Here is a 22,269-nt window from a genome sequence, read left to right as displayed (position 1 = left end):
CCATTCCTGTGTGGGGGTGTCTCATTGTTGCCCCTCTAGTGCACCTGTTGGTCATTTCATGACCACATCAATATCACAGAGGTTTGACTTGATGTTATACTCTGATTAAAAAGTGTTCCTTTAATTTTTCCCCATCCACACACACACACACACACACACACACACACACACACTGGGTCAGAATTGGAGGAGCTGGGTCTGTTTGTTAAACTCTTCAGCTGGATGATCACAGGCTTTCTGTCAGGATTCAGCCCCACTCTCCAAAGCACACCTTGTCAGGTTCCAAAGGTGAACATAATTAGTCCTCTGATCTCCCCATCACCACCACCCCCCTGCCCACCATAGATTACAGGCTTCATATCCTGACCCCCTGATGAAAGACTGCTGAGCCAGCCTTCGCTGACCGTGTCGTCCTCAGGTTGTTGTTTCTTCTGTTTCCTCTCCATTACATTTCCCCCTCTCCCCTCCCTCTCCTCCTCTCTGTGCTCTCACTCTAATCATAAAAGGAGTCCAAAAATCAAAAGGATTAATTCAGCGTCATTGGTTTAAAGCAATTAACTGCTATTCCGGCTAATCCCCAGAGTTATGTCTCAAATCCAGAAATTGGCCACTGGAGATGTGCAGCTCTGCCCACACTGCATTGTTTTGCGCGGTGAATGAAGCTGAAAGAGACGTCGTTTCTTCGTCTTGTTTTTACTTTGTGAAAAATGTTGTCGTTTTTCAAAGTCTTTGATGGAAACGAAGGATTTGCAGAACTTTGAATAATTAGGAGGTTTATCTTTGCATTTCAATGCCTCCCCCAGTGTTTTTTAAATTCATTTATTTATTTATTTTAAGCTGCACAGAGACTTAATCCATCACATTCATTTGGGCTAATTAAAATAAGAACTGTATTTATTCAATCTAAAGCCAGCCAGTTTGCAAAAGTTACTGGCTATTATGATTTTGGCTGCAGGTTTTTATGGCTGTTCCTCATGAGGAATTGTGCTGTACATTTTAATACGCGCCTCATATCCCTGATTTTCCACACTGTGATTAATTTTGTCACAGAAGCTGAATCATGCCGGCCGGTATTTAACATTTTAATCATTGCTTTATACTCTGGAAGATTTATTGTAGCACTGAATATGACATCTGTGTATAAACTAAACTGCTGGATGCTGATTCAAAGGGATTACATATTAGAGAAAGATTGTAGTAACCAGATATAAACACCAGGGGGAGCAATGAGATTATGCATGAAAAGCAGCCACAGTAAGATTTTTTGGACTTTATGTGTACATATGCATATTTGGACCCACAGTAAAATGCCCTGCAGTGGCATCAGCATAGTCTGATTCTGCGTAATTGGGCCTAAATACATTTTTCTAATTGTACCCATAAAGATATGGTTAATCTAGAGGCCTCGTGTCTGAGTTTTCATGGAAAAGTCTTGGTAGATAGTGAAACCACTTGATGCAACCCCACTTGTTTTTCTGGAAACCCGTCTAATCACAAACAAGCGCGGCATTAGATCTGAGGAGAGTCGCAGATCTGAAACACTGATGTAACAGGAGGCCGAGGTGAAAGAATTGTTTTATTTATATCTGCACACTGACAGATGCCCCCATGAGCATAAGAAACAAAACAAATTCAAAGCCCTCAAAGTTTCACTCGCGCTGAGCCCTCGCTGTCTGGCTTTCTGGCTCCAGTGTGTGTTTTTGTTATGACCCTCTATCATTATCAGCCCGCTGCCATAAAGCCTTAAATTCCACCTCAGCCCAACAGTGAGTCTTCTGGTGCTTATGCGCTTGTAATAACAGTAACAAAGTCTCCACTTCCTCCATCGACAGCAGCGAGCTGTAAAGAGGACAAAAGTCCAGTGACTCCTGTGACTTTGTAATGATTGTGTGCAGTAAAGAAATGCTCAGTGTGTACTCTTCTGACACGCTCTGTGGGGACATCCTTCAGCTCAGCTTCGTAATCCCATTCATCTCCACTGCTTCTTCGGGCCTATTTACACTGTTAGAGGCAGTAATCTGAAAGGTGTGTCTCTCCTGAATTTATCTCCACTTCATTAACTTCACTGGAGTGAAAATTATATTATTACTGAAAACAGAGAAGCTCAAAACAAGAATGGAGAAAGCAGTAAAAATGTGACATCCTTCTGCTCCAGAGAAAAAAGACTGTGCTCGTACCAACAGCACAGTTTACTCAGTTTATAGCATGTTGTAAACAAGGTCACATGATTACCAGTATGAGTACATGTGCTTCTCTCAGCCGGCAGTGCTCTCACTAATTTTAGGCTAATATTGAATCCTTCAATGGAACTAAGAGTCTCCATATCACACATTTTCCTAAGAAAAATATAACGTGCTGCAGAACTCAGTGTCAGTTTTAAAAACCATAAAGTCTGTTATTACCGATCCCTATTTTAGCAGGTAAAACTCGTTGTAACCGTCACCTTTTCCAGTTTTTCCTGAGTCCGCAGCACATTCTTTACTTTCTTTAGAGCGTGGGAGGTCAAACCGGCTCCAAGGCTGCACAAACATCCTGGTCTAAAAAGATGGAACAGCAGCCTCACCCATAATTCACTGTTTCTGTAAAAGCAATAGCAACAGTAATTACCAGGAACAATACTTATGCAACCTGCTGTTCCCTCTGCCAAAGTTATGTGGTTAGGTTAGCCTGCTTATTAGCAGGACAAGTCAGAAAGTCTTATATGGATTATGTAATCATTTGTTACCAATTTATGATCGATTAGCTTCCAAAGTTGATCTGGATCTGGGAATTTTTGGAATCATTCTTCGCTGCTGAGCGATAAAACACAAAATCTGTGTGAGCCTTGGAGGAAGGCTCAGACTGCGCTTGTTATTTTTGTTAAAGCAGCACGCCTGTATTACAGTGTGTTTATGCCAGTGATGGCATGTGTGCAGTAAACAAGCCAAATTAATGGAATATATGCATGCAGTTTGTACATATGCCATTAGATGAGCAGAGATAATGGCTGGTCTGCTGAGCGGGCCGTGGCATTAATATTAAACAGCCTGAATCAGCCACAGCAGTTTAGCCTGAGTACCTGCTGAGCTGAGGACAGGAACTAAAGAGAAGCTAAATATAAGCTCAGGACTGCAGGAAGAAGTCTGTGTTAGAGGACAGAAATACCCTGAACACACACACACACACACACAACCACACACAAAGCAACAAACACGTTTTTAGCTGCATTACATTTCCTCCGTCCAAGAAACCTGAATTTCACTTCCTAAACAATAGACTGATGGAGCAGTTACACAAAACTACTGCAGACCTCTCTGTCCCTTTCAGTCTTCTATTTTATCGTGTATGAACTTTGACCTCTGCTTTACTTTGACGCCTAAATGCCCCTCAGAGTTGACCTTTTGTACCCAGTGTTATCAGTGTGGCTGTGCTTATTTCACATATCTTACTGGAAGTGAACCATCTCAGTAAAAACTCTGCTGAATGTTAATGAATGGACCTTTTTTGACTTCCACCCAGTACAAGCTTGAACAACAGTCTCCACAGCTGCTGAGCTGTTTGCCACATGACTGACTGCTGCCACCGTCCTCATCATGTGACCAGTCAGCTCCAAAGGCCTCAAAGAGCAGCAATAAAAACACGGCAGCCGTGTATGTGGATGCAGTCCGGTGTAAGCTTTACCTAGTGTGGAACGTGGAGTTGGGGGGATGCTGTGTTTAGTCAGGGTGGGCTCATGCTAGATTTATGATTGCACATCCAGGAGTCTGTACATGTGGCCTGCATGTGTGTGCACAATAAATATCGTGTATTATTAGTTATGATAAATATGCTGTCAGTAGATTTGACACCACATTTATCATATTTATCATTCTCTGCTGTGCAGACCACCTGCAGAAGTGTGCCGGGCGCTGCAGAGTCGTGGACCCCTAACCCTCTGCCAGTGACAATATAATCAACATTTAGGGATGAGACTCAGTCTGAGACTAACAGAAATGTGTTCAGCATTCTAGTTAATCCAACACTAACAGTGTGCTGAGCATGTCCCTGCTGGCATCACATCCTTCCCCCGACTTCAGAATAGACAGTTGAGGGTTTAAAGACAGGAAGCTGCTCAACACAGGACAGTTAAGGGTGGGGCAGGGTCAGCAGAGAGGGATGGGCACTGTCTGTGGCTGTGACAGCCTCCTGTCTGAAACTCAGAACTCATCAAACAGATCATCGAAGATTTGTTTCTCATTTCTGGCTCAGTAGGAGGATGGCACCGTGGGCTGGCCTGGGTGGGACTTCCCCTGGATGTGAATGTGTTTTGGGGAAAGTTCTGTGAGGTAGTTTTGGTTCCCAGAAAGCCACTAAATGCACTCACTGGTCATTTTCTTAAGTACCCAGTTAGACCTGCTTTTGCCGTCAGTACTGCCTTCATTTTTCATGGCATCAATTCAACAAGGTGCATGTTTTCATGTTGATAACATTATTCTGACCCTACTATCTGAATGTCTCATCAGACCAGGCAATCTTTTCCCTCTGTCCTGTTGTCCAGTTTTGGTGAGCCAATGTGAACTGTAGCCTCAGTTTCAGCCTTAGCTGACAGGAGAGGAACCCGGGGTTCTGCTTCAAGGTTCAGCATGTTGTGCGTTCATCTTGGTTGTTTGATGTTACCGTCGCCTTCCTGCCAGCTCGAAGCCGTCTGGTCGTTCTCTGTAAGTTGGTTGTGTGGGAAGATCCCAGCAGATCAGCAGTTTCTGACACAGACCGTCTGTCTGGTGCCAACAACCATCCAACATTCAAAGACCTTTCTTCTCTGTTCTGATGTTTGACTTGAACTTCAGCAGGTTGTCTCGACCGTGTCGCTGCCATGTAATTAGATGTTAAAGAGCACTTGAACAGGTGTACCTACTAAAGTGTCTGTGATCACAGTTTAACTTCAGTTATATATTAATGTTTTAGCTTGCTCTGGAATATGGATGACATGAATATGCTCGACTTCCTGTTTGCACTCTCTGTGATCAGACTGCATTAAGTGTGAGGTCCAGGTGCCCTGCTGTGTTTAAGGGTCACTCTGCCCCTCGATACTATCACACTCCCTCAAACACCAGCTTGGATGCTGTAACTAAGTATAGTATCCTGAGCCAGCCTGACACAAATGACTGGCTCAGCAATAGGTAACAACAGGTAATTTAAATGATTAGGTCACCTGGTCTAAGCCCTTGTAACCTCATAGGTATCTGTTTCACACATGTGAATGCAGAGTGAGGTCAAGGGTTTCCAGTTCACCCAATAAAGGGGAAAAACAGCAGGAAGTAAAAATGATGCATATGTTTATCAGGATAATCAGGAGTCTGTACTGTTACACAGAGCATTTCCCTGTTACTCCTCTCACTTTTGTACCTTCATAATTAGGTAAAAACATTCAGTTCTTTAATGCCGTGTGCTGAAGTTTCATGTGGGCATGTCTGACCCAAACTTTCTGTTTTTTCTATTTTGTGGTTCTGCTATTCATGCTAAATTACTACTACTTCCTTTATTTGTACTAAACAAACTGCAGTAACTGTTGCCAAACTCTGTAAAACCACTTCCTCTTTGCCAGAACAGTTTGTCCTTCAAAGACTTCCTCGAGTCTGTTGTGACTATCAGAACTGAATCAATGTCACATAAAGTCTGTCTGTCTGCAGCGAGACTCAAAATATGCTTTTCATTTAAGAAAATATTATTATTTAGGTAAAGGATAACTGACCGAATGTACTGACAGTCACAGCGCTGCACCCGGATAAACTCTGGTACTGACCTTGAACCCCACGCTGCCTCCCAGTGTGGCTGTTAGATAATAATAATGAACTCTGCTTCATCTTTTTATAAACTCAGGCTCATTTTGGAGGAACTGAAAGAGGCTGAAATTATTTTATTTACCTTTAAATGCTTTAATTGTGTTTGTCTGATTAACAACGTGTGCACATTTAAAAACAAAAACAGGCCAATCTTTGTTATTTAAATCCTGTTTTCAGTGAAAGCTTCTGTAACTTATCTCATCCATGTACTACGGTGATATTTGTGATTTGGGTGTGCCTGAAAGAGGAGGGGTGGGAGTGTGAATAGAGGCAGCAGCAAACCAGCACATATTTGAAGAATGCCGCACAGTCTCAGGGCCGAACTCACCCCCCACAGCCCGCTGAGCCCCGGAGAGGGGAGAGGTGGTGTGAGGGTGGCAGACAAAACAAGAGGCGGGAGGGACGAGGATTCTTTCACTTGAACGTCTCGCTTGGCTTTTAGAGCTCGTGTTTCAGGACTAAATGGAGAGGAAGACACAAAATAATCATGCACATAACTCAAATATAACACGGCTGGATACAGCAACATTCCCAGCTTAGCCGGCTGAGCTGATTTCTTGGACATTAATTAATTTTTTTTATTGTTACTCAGCCTGTAGGAAAAAAAAAGTCCCTGAGGCTCTGGGAGAAACATTCATGTCTGAGAACCCTGAACATATCACGCTGATGTCTCCAAGGATTTCTCAGTTTTGATTTGAGATGTCAAAATATAACAAAGTCAGTGTTGTGCACTGATAATGTAGTGCTGGTCCAACAACCACACAACTCACAAAAGGGTTGTGAGTTATATCAGGATGTATTTTCTGCTTTAGCTTGAATGTGTGTTGATTTGTGCACTGAGGTTCAAACAGCTGTGAGAGCGTGGCCATAACCACGCTCAGTGCTTATTATAATACAGCATCTGATGTTTAGCTGCTGTGGGGTCATGCTACTGAAATGTGTTTACTGAAGGTCACAGTCTTGGACCTAATGTTATTAAATGGACAACCTCAGTAAATAAACTTCTACTAGCAGCAAAAAAACATTAAAGAAGTGGAAGTTTAACGCAGTGAGAGGCAGAAAGAAAGCAGATAAAACTGCATGGAATTACAAATTCACATTTTATGAGGATTTTAAGCCTTCATCATTTTTGCTGAAAGTATTTATGAAGAGTGGAACAAGCTTAAACTCTTATCAGCCCCACGGCAAACGGTCAGAAGTGAGAACGGCCACCAAAATCATTTCTTTTAACATGTGCTCAAAAATGTTTGCCTAAATATGATCGAGCATGCGGAGGATGGATACTGAAGTCATGAATGCATCCTCTGTTTTTTCCACCATATCAAAGGCACAGTGACCAAAGCTGCCTACAGGAAAATCCAATATTTGCTGTCCTCGTGCTGCTGCTGCAGTTATGAAAGTGAACTTGGCTGCATGCAGTGTTTGCTCAGTGCTGAAAAGTTGTGCAACCTAAAGTTGGACTCTTGAAATAGTTGCTTAAAAGCTGAGCTGCAGTGAAATCAGTTCTAAATAATATTTCACATTATGGCTGTTTTGCATTTCTGCCATTTCAGAGTCAAGCTATTATATTTGATGATCTTTGTAATGCTTGTTGCTTGAAAATAGAATAATCCTGTGTTTAGCTTTCATTCATTGGTGGCGTATGGTCGAGCGCCTGAACATCATTTACAAATCTATTAATGGGAACATGGCATGCGTTCAGCTTTTGCCATTTTCTGCCTTCTGCTGCTGCACGCTGCCTTGGTTAGCACTTTGTCCTACTGATAAACCTCCCTGTCGCTGCTCTTTGCACATGTGGTCTCTCTTATCTGAGCTCCAACAGTGAAGGGCACCGACGCTGCTCTCCAAGTCACAAACACGCTGGAATTTTCTGCCCTCAGTTGTTCTGGAGATCAGGACAGAGATTAACTGGACGTCTATGTCATTGTGACAAATGTCATTTTTCCCCAGATCAAAGTGATATCTGACATGCTTGGTCACAGGCCGTCTTTACTGAAATAGCTGTGTCAGGTTAGCCTAAAGTAAAGCAGGAAATCACCTGTTCTGGGGAGAGTCAGGGCTGATTTTTGGGTCGAGCTATTTTAAATATACTCCATGCCTACATTCGGACTTTGATCATTTATTTGTCCTCAGAGAAAAATCTGATTGGTGACCCTTTATTCTTTTGCTCCGAGCTTTAGTGCACTCTGATTTACAGAGTAGGACTTTACCCTTCTCTTCATATTTCCTTCATTTTTTGTGTTCCTTCTACGGCCTCATGAAGCTTCATGTGGCCTCAGTCAGTCCCTGAAACCATCTTGTTCAAATCCCCAAATCCTGGATTGATAAACATGTTCACACCCTGGTACAAAGAACTGATTCTGGCCTGTAGCTTCATGAATAAACAAACAGTATAGCAGTTAATTTTTTATATTCATCTGTTTAAACTGTCTCAACTGGCTCCTTTCGATGTGGAGGAGCAGTGGCTCTACTCTGAGCCCCTCCGAAATGGCTGTGCTCCTCACCTTATCTCTAAGGAAGAGGCCGGCCACCCTTCAGAGGAAGCTCATTTCTGCTGCTTGTATTCCCAATCTCATTCTTTAGGTCACTACCCAAAGCTCGTGACCGTAGGTGAGAGTGGGGGGCGTAAATCGACAGCTTCGCTTTCACGCTCAGCTCCCTCTTCACCACAACACACCGGTGCAGCGTCCGCATCACTGCAGACGGAGCCCCAATCCGTCTGTTTATCTCCCACTCCCTTCGAAAGGAGCCATTTGAGGTAGTTCGGGCATCTGACTAGGATGTCTCCTGGGTGTCTCCTCGGTGAGGTGTTCTGGGCATGTCCTACCGCTAAGAGGCCCCGGGGCAGACCCAGGACACACTGGAGAGATTATATCTCTGGGCCTGGGAACGCCTTGGGGTCCCCCCGGATGAGCTGGAGGAGGTGGCTGCGGAGCTTCTCTGCTTAGGCTGCTGCCCCCTGCAACCCAGTCCTGGATAAATGGAAGCGGATGGATGGATGGATGGATGGATGGATGGATGGATGGAGTGTCATGTGGTTTCAGAGATGTGTCTGAACTGGTCTTGGTTCCATTTTTAATACAATTATCTGACAAACATAAAGGAGTGCCATTCATTGAATTAACTTTCCACCAAGATGTCTGTGCTCCAGATTTGGTGCATAAAATTCTAGCATGCTTAAATTAGTATGGGGCAGCACGGTGGTGCAGTGGTTAGCACTGTTGCCTCACAGCAAGAAGGTCCTCGGTTTGAATCCATTGGCCAGGTGGGGACGTTCTGCGTGAGGTTTGCATGTTGCACGTTCTCCCCCATCATCACGTGGGTTCTCGAGCTTTCTCCTGCAGTCCAAAGACATGAGTGGGGTTGGGTTAATTGGTGAGTCTAAATTGGCCATGAGTGTGAATAATTATCTGTCTCTCTGTGTTAGCCCTGCCACAGACAAACTGTCCAGGTGTTCTCTGCTTTTCACCCTGTGATACCCGGGACAGCCTTCAGCCGTACACTGAGGAATTTAGTCTAGGCTTAATAAAGTAAGGTGAGTCATTAAATAAAGCTGAAGTTGTTTTCTCGTTAAGCTGACATAAAGTACAAAAATTATACCTGACATCAATTCTAGTGATCTCCTAAAGCTCATCGCTGTGGGAGCGTTTAATGAGCTACAACAGAGAGTGCAGGCTGTGACAACTGAGCTGTTTATTGTCTCAGTTGGTCCTGATGAAAACACATGAAAGCTGCAATTCCAAACAGGAATTACCATACTTAGCTTTCACATGAGAGTGCACGCCTGTCTGAGCTCTGTGATCATGTTTAAGTAGACTGTTACTGCCAAACAAGAGCTGACAGATGAGCCTGTGGGCCCGCAGGCCTGCTCTGAAAAGCCTCTGAAAGGCTATCTAAAAAAGCCAAAGCTGCAGAAATTCAAATTACATTTGAAAATCAAGCAAAAGCCAAAACTTTGTCAAGGTAATGAGAGCTGAAGTCGTTTGGATGGCTGCAGTTTAAATCCCCTTCATGTGCTCTGAGTCTTCCTTACGTGGGTTTCTGCCCCTCGAGAGCTTCAAAGGGAGACTGACACAGCGTGGGAGGACTCCGACGGATTCGTCTTTCCCTCATGTCGACAGGCTGCCTCTCGCAGACTCGCCACATGTACAGGAAGTGAAACCATGGCGATGAAGTCTTGTGTAATGTGTGACGCCAGTTCTCCTGAACCGTGTATTAGCCCGTGCCTATTAGGTATCACTCCAGGAAGCTTTCTGCTTACCTGATGTCATTCACTGCACAAAATGTTTCATCATCCTTTTTCCGTTACATTTTGTTCCAAACAGCATGTTCTTCTGTGTAAATGTTTAATGTAGCATTCTAATAAATTTAGGGGAAAAAATGAATAATTTACCAGTCAGAGATTACCTGCAACTAAAATGTTTATGCTGGTTCCCGCTTTAATGCAATTTTGTGCGGAGTGATGGTGGCACGCAGATGTGCATCTTTGCAAGGACCTTCTTTAGCATTAATCCACTCCCAGGCACAGTTAAACCATCACACCTAAAAACACTCACCTAAGTTTAATTTTAACTGTGACACTAAAACCGAGTCTTATCTCTCAAACGGGTCTTTAAAAAGCTGGCTCAGCCAATCTGCCCATTCTTCAGACGGTAATAAAAGCAGACACGTTTCCCGAGTGTATCATTATAGCTGACCTCTTCAAAACAGTAACCTGCACCCATGCAACCGGTTTGTAGATTTAAAATAATAATCTGGGTTGTATTGTTGTATTAATAATAGCAAATTATCTGAAGAGCAGCTTTAATTCAACAGGATAAAAAAATATTGCTTAAATTCCTGAGGAATATTTCTCCCATATTGGCTTCTCTTCATTGACTCCCTGTTAAATCTACAGTAAAATTTAAAATCCTTCTCCTCCCATACAAGGGCTTGAATAATCAGGCCCCATCTTATCTCAAAGACCTCATAGTCCCATATCACCCCAACAGAGCACTTCACTCTCAGACTGCTGGCTTACTTGTGGTTCCTAGGATACTTAAGAGTAGAATGGGAGGCAGAGCCTTTAGCTTTCAGGCCCCTCTTCTGTGGAACCAGCTTCCAGCTTGGATTCAGGAGACAGACACCCTCTCTATTTTTAAGATTAGGCTTAAAACTTTCCTTTATGATCAAGCTTATAGTTAGGGCTGGATCAGGTGACCCTGAACCCTGCTATACAGTGCCTTGCGAAAGTATTCGGCCCCCTTGAACTTTTCAACCTTTTGCCACATTTCAGGCTTCAAACATAAAGATATAAAATTTTAATTTTTTGTGAAGAATCAACAACAAGTGGGACACAATCGTGAAGTGGAATGAAATTTATTGGATGTGTCAAACTTTTTTTAACAAATAAAAAACTGAAAAGTGGGGCGTGCAATATTATTCGGCCCCCTTGCGTTAATACTTTGTAGCGCCACCTTTTGCTGCAGTTACAGCTGCAAGTCTCTTGGGGTATATCTCTATCAGTTTTGCACATCGAGAGACTGAAATTCTTCATTCTTCCTTGCAAAACAGCTCGAGCTCAGTGAGGTTGGATGGAGAGCGTTTGTGAACAGCAGTCTTCAGCTCTTTCCACAGATTCTCGATTGGATTCAGGTCTGGACTTTGACTTGACACCTGGATACGTTTATTTGTGAACCGTTCCATTGTAGATTTGGCTTTATGTTTTGGATCATTGTCTTGTTGGAAGATAAATCTCCGTCCCAGTCTCAGGTCTCTTGCAGACTCCAACAGGTTTTCTTCCAGAATGGTCCTGTATTTGGCCCCATCCATCTTCCCATCAATTTTGACCATCTTCCCTGTCCCTGCTGACAAAAAGCAGGCCCAAACCATGATGCTGCCACCACCGTGTTTGACAGTGGGGACGGTGCATTCAGGGTGATGAGCTGTGTTGCTTTTACGCCAAACATATCGTTTTGCATTGTGGCCAAACAGTTCGATTTTGGTTTTATCTGACCAGAGCACCTTCTTCCACATGTTTGGTGTGTCTCCCAGGTGGCTTGTGGCAAACTTTAAACGAGACTTTTTATGGATATCTTTGAGAAATGGCTTTCTTCTTGCCACTCTTCCATAAAGGCCAGATTTGTGCAGTGTACGACTGATTGTTGTCCTATGGACAGACTCTCCCACCTCAGCTGTAGATCTCTGCAGTTCATCCAGAGTGATCATGGGCCTCTTGGCTGCATCTCTGATCAGTCTTCTCCTTGTATGAGATGAAAGTTTAGAGGGACGGCCGGGTCTTGGTAGATTTGCAGTGGTCTGATACTCCTTCCATTTCAATATGATTGCTTGCACAGTGCTCCTTGAGATGTTTAAAGCTTGGGAAATCTTTTTGTATCCAAATCCAGCTTTGAACTTCTCCACAACAGTATCTCGGACCTGCCTGGTGTGTTCCTTAGTCTTCATGATGCTCTCTGTGCTTTGAACAGAACCCTGAGACTATCACAGAGCAGGTGCATTTATACGGAGACTTGATTACACACAGGTGGATTCTATTGATCATCATCAGTCATTTGGGACAACACTGGATCATTCAGAGATCCTCACTGAACTTCTGGAGTGAGTTTGCTGCACTGAAAATAAAGGGGCCCAATAATATTGCACGCCCCACTTTTCCGTTTTTTATTTGTTAAAAAGTTTGACACATCGCAATGCACTGTATAGGCCTAGGCTGCTGGGGGGTTCCCATAATGAGTGTTTCTTCTTCATGTGTCTGCTGTGTGGCAGGCAGGGTTGGACCCAAATGCAGGACTCATGAAACAGAGCTGAGCTCAAACAGCTTTAATGCTGGAGGCTCTTACTGAATACTAAACCTAATACTAAACCTTTAGGAAACTAAAGGGAAACATGAAGAACCAGGAAGCACACAGCTCACGGGAAAGATAGGACGTGACAAAGGATGTGGAAACGCAGGCAAAATGAGGTCACGAGATAAGAGGACACAGCCAGGAAGGAATAACACTGACAAGACAGGGAAACTGAACACAATGCACAGGGAACAGGAGACTGTCAAAATAAAACAGGAAGAGCCCAAACATGATACGAATATAGACTTGAGACATACAACTTAATCTAGAACAGAGGAGACGGGACAAAGACACAGAGGGACAAAGGGAAACAGGAATGAAGTACAATAACTATAATAACAGACTTCAGAAAATCACAACAAACTAAGAATCTAAACTAAGCAACACAGAAATACAGCAAATACAGAACCTCACAGAAAATCACAAAACTGGGCAAACGGCCCGGACCACAACACAAAACACTAGACTATGACAACACCCCTCTGCATTTAATCATTAGTTATTATTAATCTCTGTCTCCCCTCAGCCCCCTCTCAGCAGATGACCCCCCCTCCCTGAGCCTGGTTCTGCTGGAGGTTTCTTCCTGTTAAAGGGAGTTTTTCCTTCCCACTGTCACCAAGTGCTGCTCATAGGGGGTCGTTTGGACTGTTGGGTTTTCTCTGTATTATTGTAGGGTCTTTACCTTATAATATAAAGCACTTTGAAGAGACTGTTTGATGTGATTTGGTGCTATATAAATAAAATTGAATTGAACTGAATTGAAATGACAACCTATTATCAGGGACTCAAACATGATTGTACAGATTAATAAATCCATAAAGAAAATGTCTGCAGACTAGACATGCATATGATGCCTTTAATTTTGTCTTCAGCAACTGACATGGAAGCTCAATCAGGTAGAAAATAGATGGCTGACTCAGTCATTGCAGAATATTCAGCACTTTGCACCTTTTTACCTGCTTAATTGATCATTAGAAATAATAGCTGACAGCTGTCTATTGAACAACTTTTGAGGCGAGTTCTGATTTGGCCCCTAAAATAAGGGACTGAGTATAAAAATGGCCCAAAATTTCTGGATTTAACTGTACAAGCATGGCTTTATTATTGTATAACAGCTGCTCTGGAGCTCTTGGGGTCCCTTGCTGCACTGTACAGCATTACTTGTGGAACTGCATGTTCCTGACTTTCTGCAGCGATGCCACAAGTATCCTTTGTGCTCCCTCAGTGGGCTTCGGCTCAGTGCTGTGGAGCAGACCTTCATTAACACACTCCGCTGACCATCCTTTGTTGCCAGTGGTAACTGAGGATAAAGATCTCTCTCACAGCTTGAGAGTCGGCCGAGCGCAGGGTTTGAGTGTGTCTGTGTGTGTGAGCTCATGCTGGCATGTGCGTCATTGATCACGTGTCACTTGTTTGCGTTGAAGTTGTGAAGCAACTAAAAACAGTTGAGCTGAGGTCTGGGAGAGTCGTGGAAGCAAAACGAACAGCTCGAGCAGGCTGACTGAAGAAAAGACTGACTGATGGTTTTTAAGCTGAGTAATTATTTACTGAAAGCTCGATAATCATGTGGAATGTGTGACCTGACTAAAATCCAGTAAAACGAGCCGGACTCGGTTATTGTGGTTTGTTTCTATCATGCGAATAGAAACACACCTTTAGAAGCTGGAGGACTGTTCTTGGGTTCATCAGCTGTTGGAGGCACTTTGCGTTTCTTCATGTCCACAAACAGAGATGGACACATCACGTCTAAAAGCACCTAATGTGAAGTTGTTGGCAGCTCTGTGCTCTTCACCACGCCAGGCTGTAATCTGCTCGTTAGTCTTTTAACAACCAGACCAAAGTGTTTGAGCCGTCTTCCTTATTAGGGTCAGTTCACCCCCAACCAGCAACACTACCACCCCTCACATGAGAAAACTGTCATGTGAGGCCTGCTGTGTGCTTCTGGCTGCCTTGACTTGTTGTTTGCTTTGCACACGACTGACTTTGTCTCTAAATTCTGTTTGATCAGCTGTTACACTTTCTTACAGATAAAGACAGAAAAAAGAGTACTGTAAAGAGAGTCTTTGTGTGAGAAGGTCGGCTGTGAAGGTACAAACTGAACACATATTTTTTACTGTTTGTTCAGCAGAGCTTTAATGTTCTGTGTGTTTCCCTGTGGATCTGCACTTGCATTGAGGAGGCAGCTGCCAGTGTAGCTTTAGCAATCCTCTTCATAATCCTGCTGAGCGCAGTAACTCGAGACGTGCTGTAAGGTTTATCCAAATCCGCGCACAGGTGACAACAGTGTCATATTAGCATGACAAATCCAGCTCTAATTTAAGCGTGAACTCTGACACCATGAACCGAGTTGGGTTCATTATGGTGCACATTCAGGACCTTTTTTTTTTTTTTTAAACAAGCTAGACAGTAATCAGTCACCAAAGTAGGGAAAACATTACGCATTTATGTCCAATATCAAGTTTAGTTTTGGGGGGGGTTTGTATCTGTTTATGGGAATTTCTGACCATTCTTCCAGAAGCACATCTTTGAGGTCAGACACTGATGTTGGAGAGAAGGCCTGGCTCACAGTCTCCGCTCTAATCCATCCCAAAGGTGTTCTATCAGGCTGAGGTCAGGACTCTGTGCAGGCCAGTCAAGTTCTTCCACACCAAACTGGCTCATCCATGTCTTTATGGAGCTGCTTTGTGCACTGGTGTGCAGTCATGTTGGAACAGGAAGGGGCCATCCCCAAACTGTTCCCACAGGGTTGGAGCATCAAATTGTCCCCAAATGTCTTGGTCTGCTGAAGCATTAAGAGTTCCTTTCACTGGAACTGAGGGGCCGAGCCCAACTCCTGAAAAACACCCCCACACCATAACCCCCCCTCCACCAAACTTTACACTTGGAACCACCAAACCCAGACTCCTCCATCAGATTGGCAGATGGAGAAGTGTGATTCATCCCTCCAGAGAACACGTCTCCACTGCTCCAGAGTGGTGATGTAAGGCTTGGATATCAGTGAGCAATGTTTATTTGTTGTGCCACAAAACCCGTGTCCTAAATGTTCGAGCATGAACAGTTACATAATAACTAACAGCAAAAAAATAAATATCCGCATCAGCAAGCTTGTTTTAAATATTGGTATATATAAGACAGCACTTCCTGGTTATATCTGATCACTAGAAAAGCTTCCTTGAAACACAATGATTGTTATCACGCTCCAGATGATTCTTTGAAGGAGCTGAGTGCAGACTGTAAATCGAGCCTTTTTGACGTGTAGAAGTCTTCTAGTTGGTGTCGGGTCACATTTCTGTTTAAATGATGTTGAGAGGGCGTTAAATATATTAAAGCTCCACTATGATTTTTTTGTATGTTTTTTTTTTAAGTGTACACTGTGAGTATTTTAAATGTTTTATCACTTCTTAAGTGTGACTTTTAAAACAGCTTTTGCACTTTGGGGTGAGCTGTTAATGCCAGAGGTCAGAGGAGAAGATCAAGATGTTCTTCTGAAGTTCAAACCGAGGAGCAGAGTGGAGCAGAAAGATGGTTTAAGTGACTTTGAACATGGCATCAACCAGACAAACTGATCTGACTTTTTCAGAAACTGCTGATTTACTGGGATTTTCCTGCACAATCATCTCTGGGGTTTACAGAGAGCAGTCCAAAGCAGCACCCAGAGGTCAGAGGAGAACGGCCAGCCTGTTTCCAGCCTTACAGAAAGACTGCAGTAACTCAAAGTACCACTCATCATATCGAGGTATGCAGAAGAGCATCTCTGAACACAAACCCTAAAGCAGATGGGCTACAGCAGCAGAAGACCATACCGGGTGCCACTCGTGTCACCTAACCACGGAAACCTGAGGCCACAGTTTGCAACAGGCTCGCTAAAACTGCACAACAGAAGCCTGGAAGCAAGTCGCCTGGTCCGAGTCTCCATTTCTGCTGTGACATTCAGGTGTTAGGGTCACGATTTGGAGTAAACACAGGAGCATTTTGACCCCATCCTGCCTTGTATCAAGGGTTAAGGCTGCTGGTGGGGGTGTAATGGTGTGGGGATATTTGTATTTTCGTGGCACACTTTGGGCCCTTTGAGCATCATTTGCCACAGCTCAGTTTATTGCTCACTGTGTCCATTCCTTTATGACAGCAGTGATGGCTGCTTCCAGCAGGATAGTGTGCCACATCACAAACTCAAATCATCTCAAACTAGTTTCTGGAACATGATGATGAGTTAATTAACCTCCACAGTCCCCCTATAACAGTTCCATAGAGCACCTTTGGCATGAGGTGGAAGCTATCACACAGTTGGACCAAATCTGAGGAAGGTTTTCAGCTCCTGCTTGAATCTATGCTACAAAGATTTAAGGCAGTCCAACCTGGTACTAGCAAGGTGTACCTAATGAAGTGGCCAGTGAGTGAATGAAAAAGCCACTTTCACACATAGTCAGGAGAACCAGGAACATCAGGATTTATCAGAGTTGTCCTTCCTCAAATGTTACACACATGAGTAGATGTGAGGGCGCTGTGGGGGCGGAGCAAACAGGAGACAGGAAACATGACTCACCTTTAATTATCTGCACAATTACCTGCTCGATTTTTACAAGGGTGCAAATGGACGTCACTCTGACTTTTTAATAGGGACCTGGCAGGATAAAGACTAAACACACACACACACAGAGTTGAAACATAAATTTGCCTGTTTTCCTGAAATAAACCAGAATCTACAACCTGAAACTGAAAGACCTGCAGCAGCTTTTAGTTTCAGCTCAGCAGCTGTTTGGTGGGTTTAGCCTTTGCTGTGGTTTCCACCTACATCACATCACTATTCAAAGCAGCCGAGGCATCAAAGCTACGTCAAAGGATGCTGCGGTTTACCTCGAGCCTGCTGCAAGAACAGAAAATGCCCGTTAAACTAGAATGAAATAGCTGATTTCATGTTTTTGTTGTTTGCCTTTACTGCTCCACATAATCTGGTGTTGCTGACATCTACTTAAAGTCTAGCACAGCAGCTGCAATGAAACACAAAGGAGGGCATCCAAATCCTCTGACGATGCTTCGTAATCAGCAGAAGGAGCCGATGGAGATGGGCGGCTCCTTCCTGTAGTTTTAAGTGCTGCATCTGAAAAGCTGACCTGATCAGCTCACAGTGACAGGGGCTCCTGAGGCTGCTGCTTACTGGGAGGGTCAGAGCAGTCGTAGCCTCGGGGACCTGAAAAGGGGGAAGCTAACATAGAGGAGGAGACCTCATTGTGACTGAATAAATGACTGAAGGCCGAGGCGTATCCCTCCTCTTCTGCTTATTCTCTTCACGCCAAGCCAAAACACCACTGACCTCTTTTTCTTAGAAAGGACTGACAAAACGTCTCTCAGGTTAGAGCCCCAGGAAACTCCCAGTAACACCAGAAGTGTTGCGTAATGCAGGCCTTCTTCCTGTGTCAGCAAAGCTGTGGTGCATAAGAGAGACTGGGAATATAAACAGCATGTTTGCACATGAAGGGTATTTCACAAACACAGGCAGGAAAGTTCACCAGATATCTTTAAAAAAAAAAAAAAGTACCCTAAACCTTTCCCAAAAAATAATCAGCTTCTTTTTAAAGCATCTGTAGAATTTCTGACCTTCAGGAAATTGGTCACGAAGATCAAGTTTCCATTAAGGGTGCATCTCAGTCTGGTTATGGTCTAAGCATTTCAAACAAAGTAACATCAGCATGTAAACTGTTCAGCCTCTTCTCTAGTGGAAAACATTTCCTGAAGAGGAAGAATCCACCACTCATATAAAGCTCTGAAAGCTCAAATGTTTTCTGTGGACTTTAAATCTTCTGCCGTCCCAGTAATCGTAGTCTCAGCACAGACGACAGTAATCTGGGCTCTGTAATCTTTGATTTTTAAAACTCTTTATATTCCAAATAAAAGCCAAGTTGTTGCCATAAATGACCTCAGCTTTTTGTTGCTCTGACATTTCAGCATCATTGATCGAAGCCTTTCCCATCTTACATCATCACGTCTTTCTCACGTGTATTAGAGGCAGACCCGTGTAACCAGCAGTAAATGGGTGAGCACGAGTTAAATTTTCCTTGTTATCTGAAAATGACATTTGACTAAAGCAGTAATTGATATTTATCAGTTTTGGTGGCTAATCTGGGGGTAGCAGAGCAGCATCATACTGTGTTATTAAATTAGGATGCTGAAGGGCTAAAACTCATTTTGTCTCCAACACCGAGGGAAATACAAACAGAATCTGCATCTATGAAATTTCACAAAACACAGACAAGATGCAATGCAAAAAGTTTTTTAATGCGGCAATTAGACTACAAGGAGAGCGGTCAGAAATGAGAGGAAAATTTTTGTTTTAAACAAGCGTACAGGCGACTCTGAAGCAGAATACACAAATAAATAGTCATATTTAAATGATCCGTCCCCGTTCCCCCCGGAAAGTTACAGAAATACTGGATTCCACATGCAGTCGAAACACTTGCGTGATCTTAAACCCTCTGCAGCTAAAAAACTATCCTGAATGCATCTAAACCACGAGGGCTACAGACCTGCTGTAATCAAAAACTTATCAGACTGTTCAGGTGCTGTTACTATGATGAATGGGTGTTTCTGTACTTTATTAGGCTACACATTAACTCTTACATGTATATATACACACACACACACACACACACATCCTCTGAATATATTTTATTGGGCAGAGGGGTCAATTCAGACGCTGATCAGCTGGGGGAAGAGTTCATTAGCAAACATGTCATCCCAGGAGCTCTCAGTGCACAGGGGAGACGACATGTTGCTGAAAGGGGAAGGGGAACCTTCGTATCCGGAGTCGCTGTAGGTATCTGCGAGGCAGGCCTCCTTCTCCAGGCTGCTGAGGGCAGGGGAGGAGGGCCCAGAGAAAAAGTCGACCACCTGACTCTGACCATTACAGGCAGGGATGACCACTTCCTCTGGTTCATCTTTGACGCAGACCGTCTCCTCCTCCACCACGACCTCAGTAACGGGGAAGGCCGCCTCATCATTCTTCTCATCTGTGCCGCTCTCCAAGTCGGTGTACTGCCCACTGCTCACCTCCTCCGCGGGCTTTGTGTAGATGTGGTCAAAGTGAATCAGTTCATTAAGGGTTTCCAGCTTAACTGATGGGGCCCCCAGAGGCGCAGGTGGGGCGGCAGGTACTGGGTCACCCCCTCCGAGCAGCACGACCTGCGGTTCCTGGCACTCCTGTTCACAAGACTTGAGAAACAGCTCTGGGTCAAGGATGTCCAGAATGCCCAGTAGCAAATCAGACTAGGGAGGGGGAGACAGGCAGACACAGGATTAGGCCCGGCATTATTGTGGAGCGTTTGTGGCAATCTTAAGGCCCACACTGTGGCAGAGACTCACCTCATTGTCTGTAGAGTCAGGACTATCTGTATCCATTGAGAAGTCTTCAGATTTAGGGGCTGCTGGGCCTGCACCTGCTGCGGAGGCACACGTAGCCTGAGTGCTGCGGACTCAGAAGACCCGATCCCCAAACCTGCATCATTCCCGGTGGATAACATGACCTGAACCTTTGAGGAAAAAAGATTTTAAAAAAAGTGAATACGGATCTTCATTCCCTGCAACCCAAACCCACCCACCTCCCCTCAACTCTGCATTTTTATTTTTACCTTCTCTTTTGAGTCAAGAGTGTCCAATCCAAGTCTCTGTCTCAGTTCCTCGTTTTCTGTGAGCAGGCCGTTTGTTTTTTCCCGGAGCAGCCGGTTTTCAATGTGAAGTTTCTGATTCTGCAGAAGGAGGAAACAGATGTTAGTCAGTGAAACTTATGACAGTTTATTAGGAACTGAATCACAAACAAAAAAAAAAAAAAAATGCTTTGCATTTCTTAATACTAAAACCTCATGCATCTGATGCTATTACAAATGAATGGTGACAGCATACCTCCAGCTCCAACTCCAGGACCTGCTGCTCCAGCTCCCCCATTTTGGCCTTTTTTCTGTCTCTGGCGGTCTGAGCTGCCACTCTGTTCTTAAGTTTCCTGGAAAAAAAAAAAAAAAAGTGAAGTTGTGGGGAAAAAAAATAGTTTCCATGATACTGACTAAACCCTCTGACACGACTCCAGTTCACAGTACTGCGCAATCACCGGCCATGTTCCTGCCACGCAGGCACAGCAGGATATCATGTCCTGCTCTGAGAGCAGCGCCGGGCGGGCCCAGCAACACTTCATCCACACAGTTTGACAAGCTAGCTTAAAATAAGAGGACATGATGGAGTTTGTGTTATTTAACTGCTTCACATGACACATTCAGATAGCCCACCTGCAGTACTAGTCCATACAGTATTTGAATATGTATGCATGTCCTCCTATCCTTTGACTTAAAGAAATTAACTTTTGTCCCGCTGATGGACCGGCACCTTTGGGCGTGTCTCTGTCCTCATTCCTGGAGCTATGGCCGCTTTTACGCTTTAGAGAGGAGTAATCACCCAGAGGTGTAATTATAGATACGCTTTATTTTTGAACAAACCTGCGAAGGGCTTTCTCTTCCGGACTCAAGTGTGTAAGCCTCTGCCTTTTTCGTACCGGCGGCCCTGCTGAAGAGTTGGAGTCTGAATCCGAGGACACTTGGCTGGCCGCTGACGGTAAAACGACAGAGATGGGCCGGCTGAGGGCCGTCTGTGAGCCGGTCTGTTTCCCTGATATTAAGAGAACTTTGTGGGCTCCTCCGGTCCCAGCTGCTACAACCACCATGTTGAAATATCCTGTCGCTGCTGACTGAAATCAGAAATTATCGGGTATCCGTGTTAATTTCAGTAGAAACCTCGAGGTTTCCCTGCTGCCCCGATCCCCAACAATTCTCAAATGCCTGAAGAAAGTGGGCTGCGCCTGCGAGCTTTTCTACCATCGTGGTGACACCTGATAGGCTTTCGGCTACTCTGACGCAATCAGTTTGTGGCCTGTGATTGGTCGCAGTGCTGATGTAATTTTGCACTTAAAGTGTTGGAGTAAAATCACCCCAAGTTCGCTGTAATTTCCCGTCGCGCTGCCTGAGCCCTCAGGCTCTGCTTCTTGCATCAGATTGTTACCAAGTGCACATGAACATGTTATAAACCTATAATGCTCTCATTGTGTTTGTCATGGCTGATTTCGGATTAGGTGGATCCAGCCTTGTTTCCATCCTGTCTGTGTGCAGCATTTACAAGCTCTTTATTCAGTCTAAGTATCCAGTTACTGTATTAATCTCGAAAGCAGAAGACCTTCCTGCTAATTTCACCTTTTAAAATTTCTTTCTCGCTTCCTTTTTTTTATTTTAAACACGTATTTTTTTTAGGGTAGCTCGTGCTCTCAGCTTGTCTTGGACAAAATCGTTTCCTCATTCTTTTCTTTTCTTAAATAATCTGATCAAACAGAAAGCTGAACCACCCTCAAAGCCTTCCCGGAAACACATTTTTTCCGGGGCTGATGGACTGGTTAATTTACTATTTTGTCTGTCAAATAGTTCCTGTCAAAAGACATATGCTTACCTTTTACAAATTAACTTCAGTGTCATTATATGTGTGCATATATATGTAGTGCATGTGATGATTTGCAGTATTTTAAAACAAATTACTCAGGCAAAATAAATCTTGTTCCACTGTCATAGATGATGTTTTGTTTTGTTTTTAAAGCCTTT

At 43.9% G+C, this 22,269-nt stretch overlaps 1 protein-coding gene across 1 annotated transcript; it reads right to left on the bottom strand.

Annotated features, from left to right (window-relative positions):
- Positions 1-18,898: 18,898 nt before the first annotated feature.
- Positions 18,899-21,477, bottom strand: xbp1 (X-box binding protein 1). The gene is given in 6 exon segments (XM_030737733.1): positions 18,899-19,906; positions 20,003-20,110; positions 20,113-20,169; positions 20,269-20,385; positions 20,540-20,636; positions 21,124-21,477. Coding segments are annotated over 6 exon segments (1,179 nt in total). The 5' UTR covers positions 21,348-21,477; the 3' UTR covers positions 18,899-19,330.
- Positions 21,478-22,269: the final 792 nt, after the last annotated feature.

The sequence above is a fragment of the Archocentrus centrarchus genome, chromosome 9 (assembly GCF_007364275.1).
Source record: "Archocentrus centrarchus isolate MPI-CPG fArcCen1 chromosome 9, fArcCen1, whole genome shotgun sequence".
Taxonomy (NCBI): Eukaryota; Metazoa; Chordata; class Actinopteri; order Cichliformes; family Cichlidae; genus Archocentrus; species Archocentrus centrarchus.
This window is presented reverse-complemented; position numbering and strand designations above follow the sequence as displayed.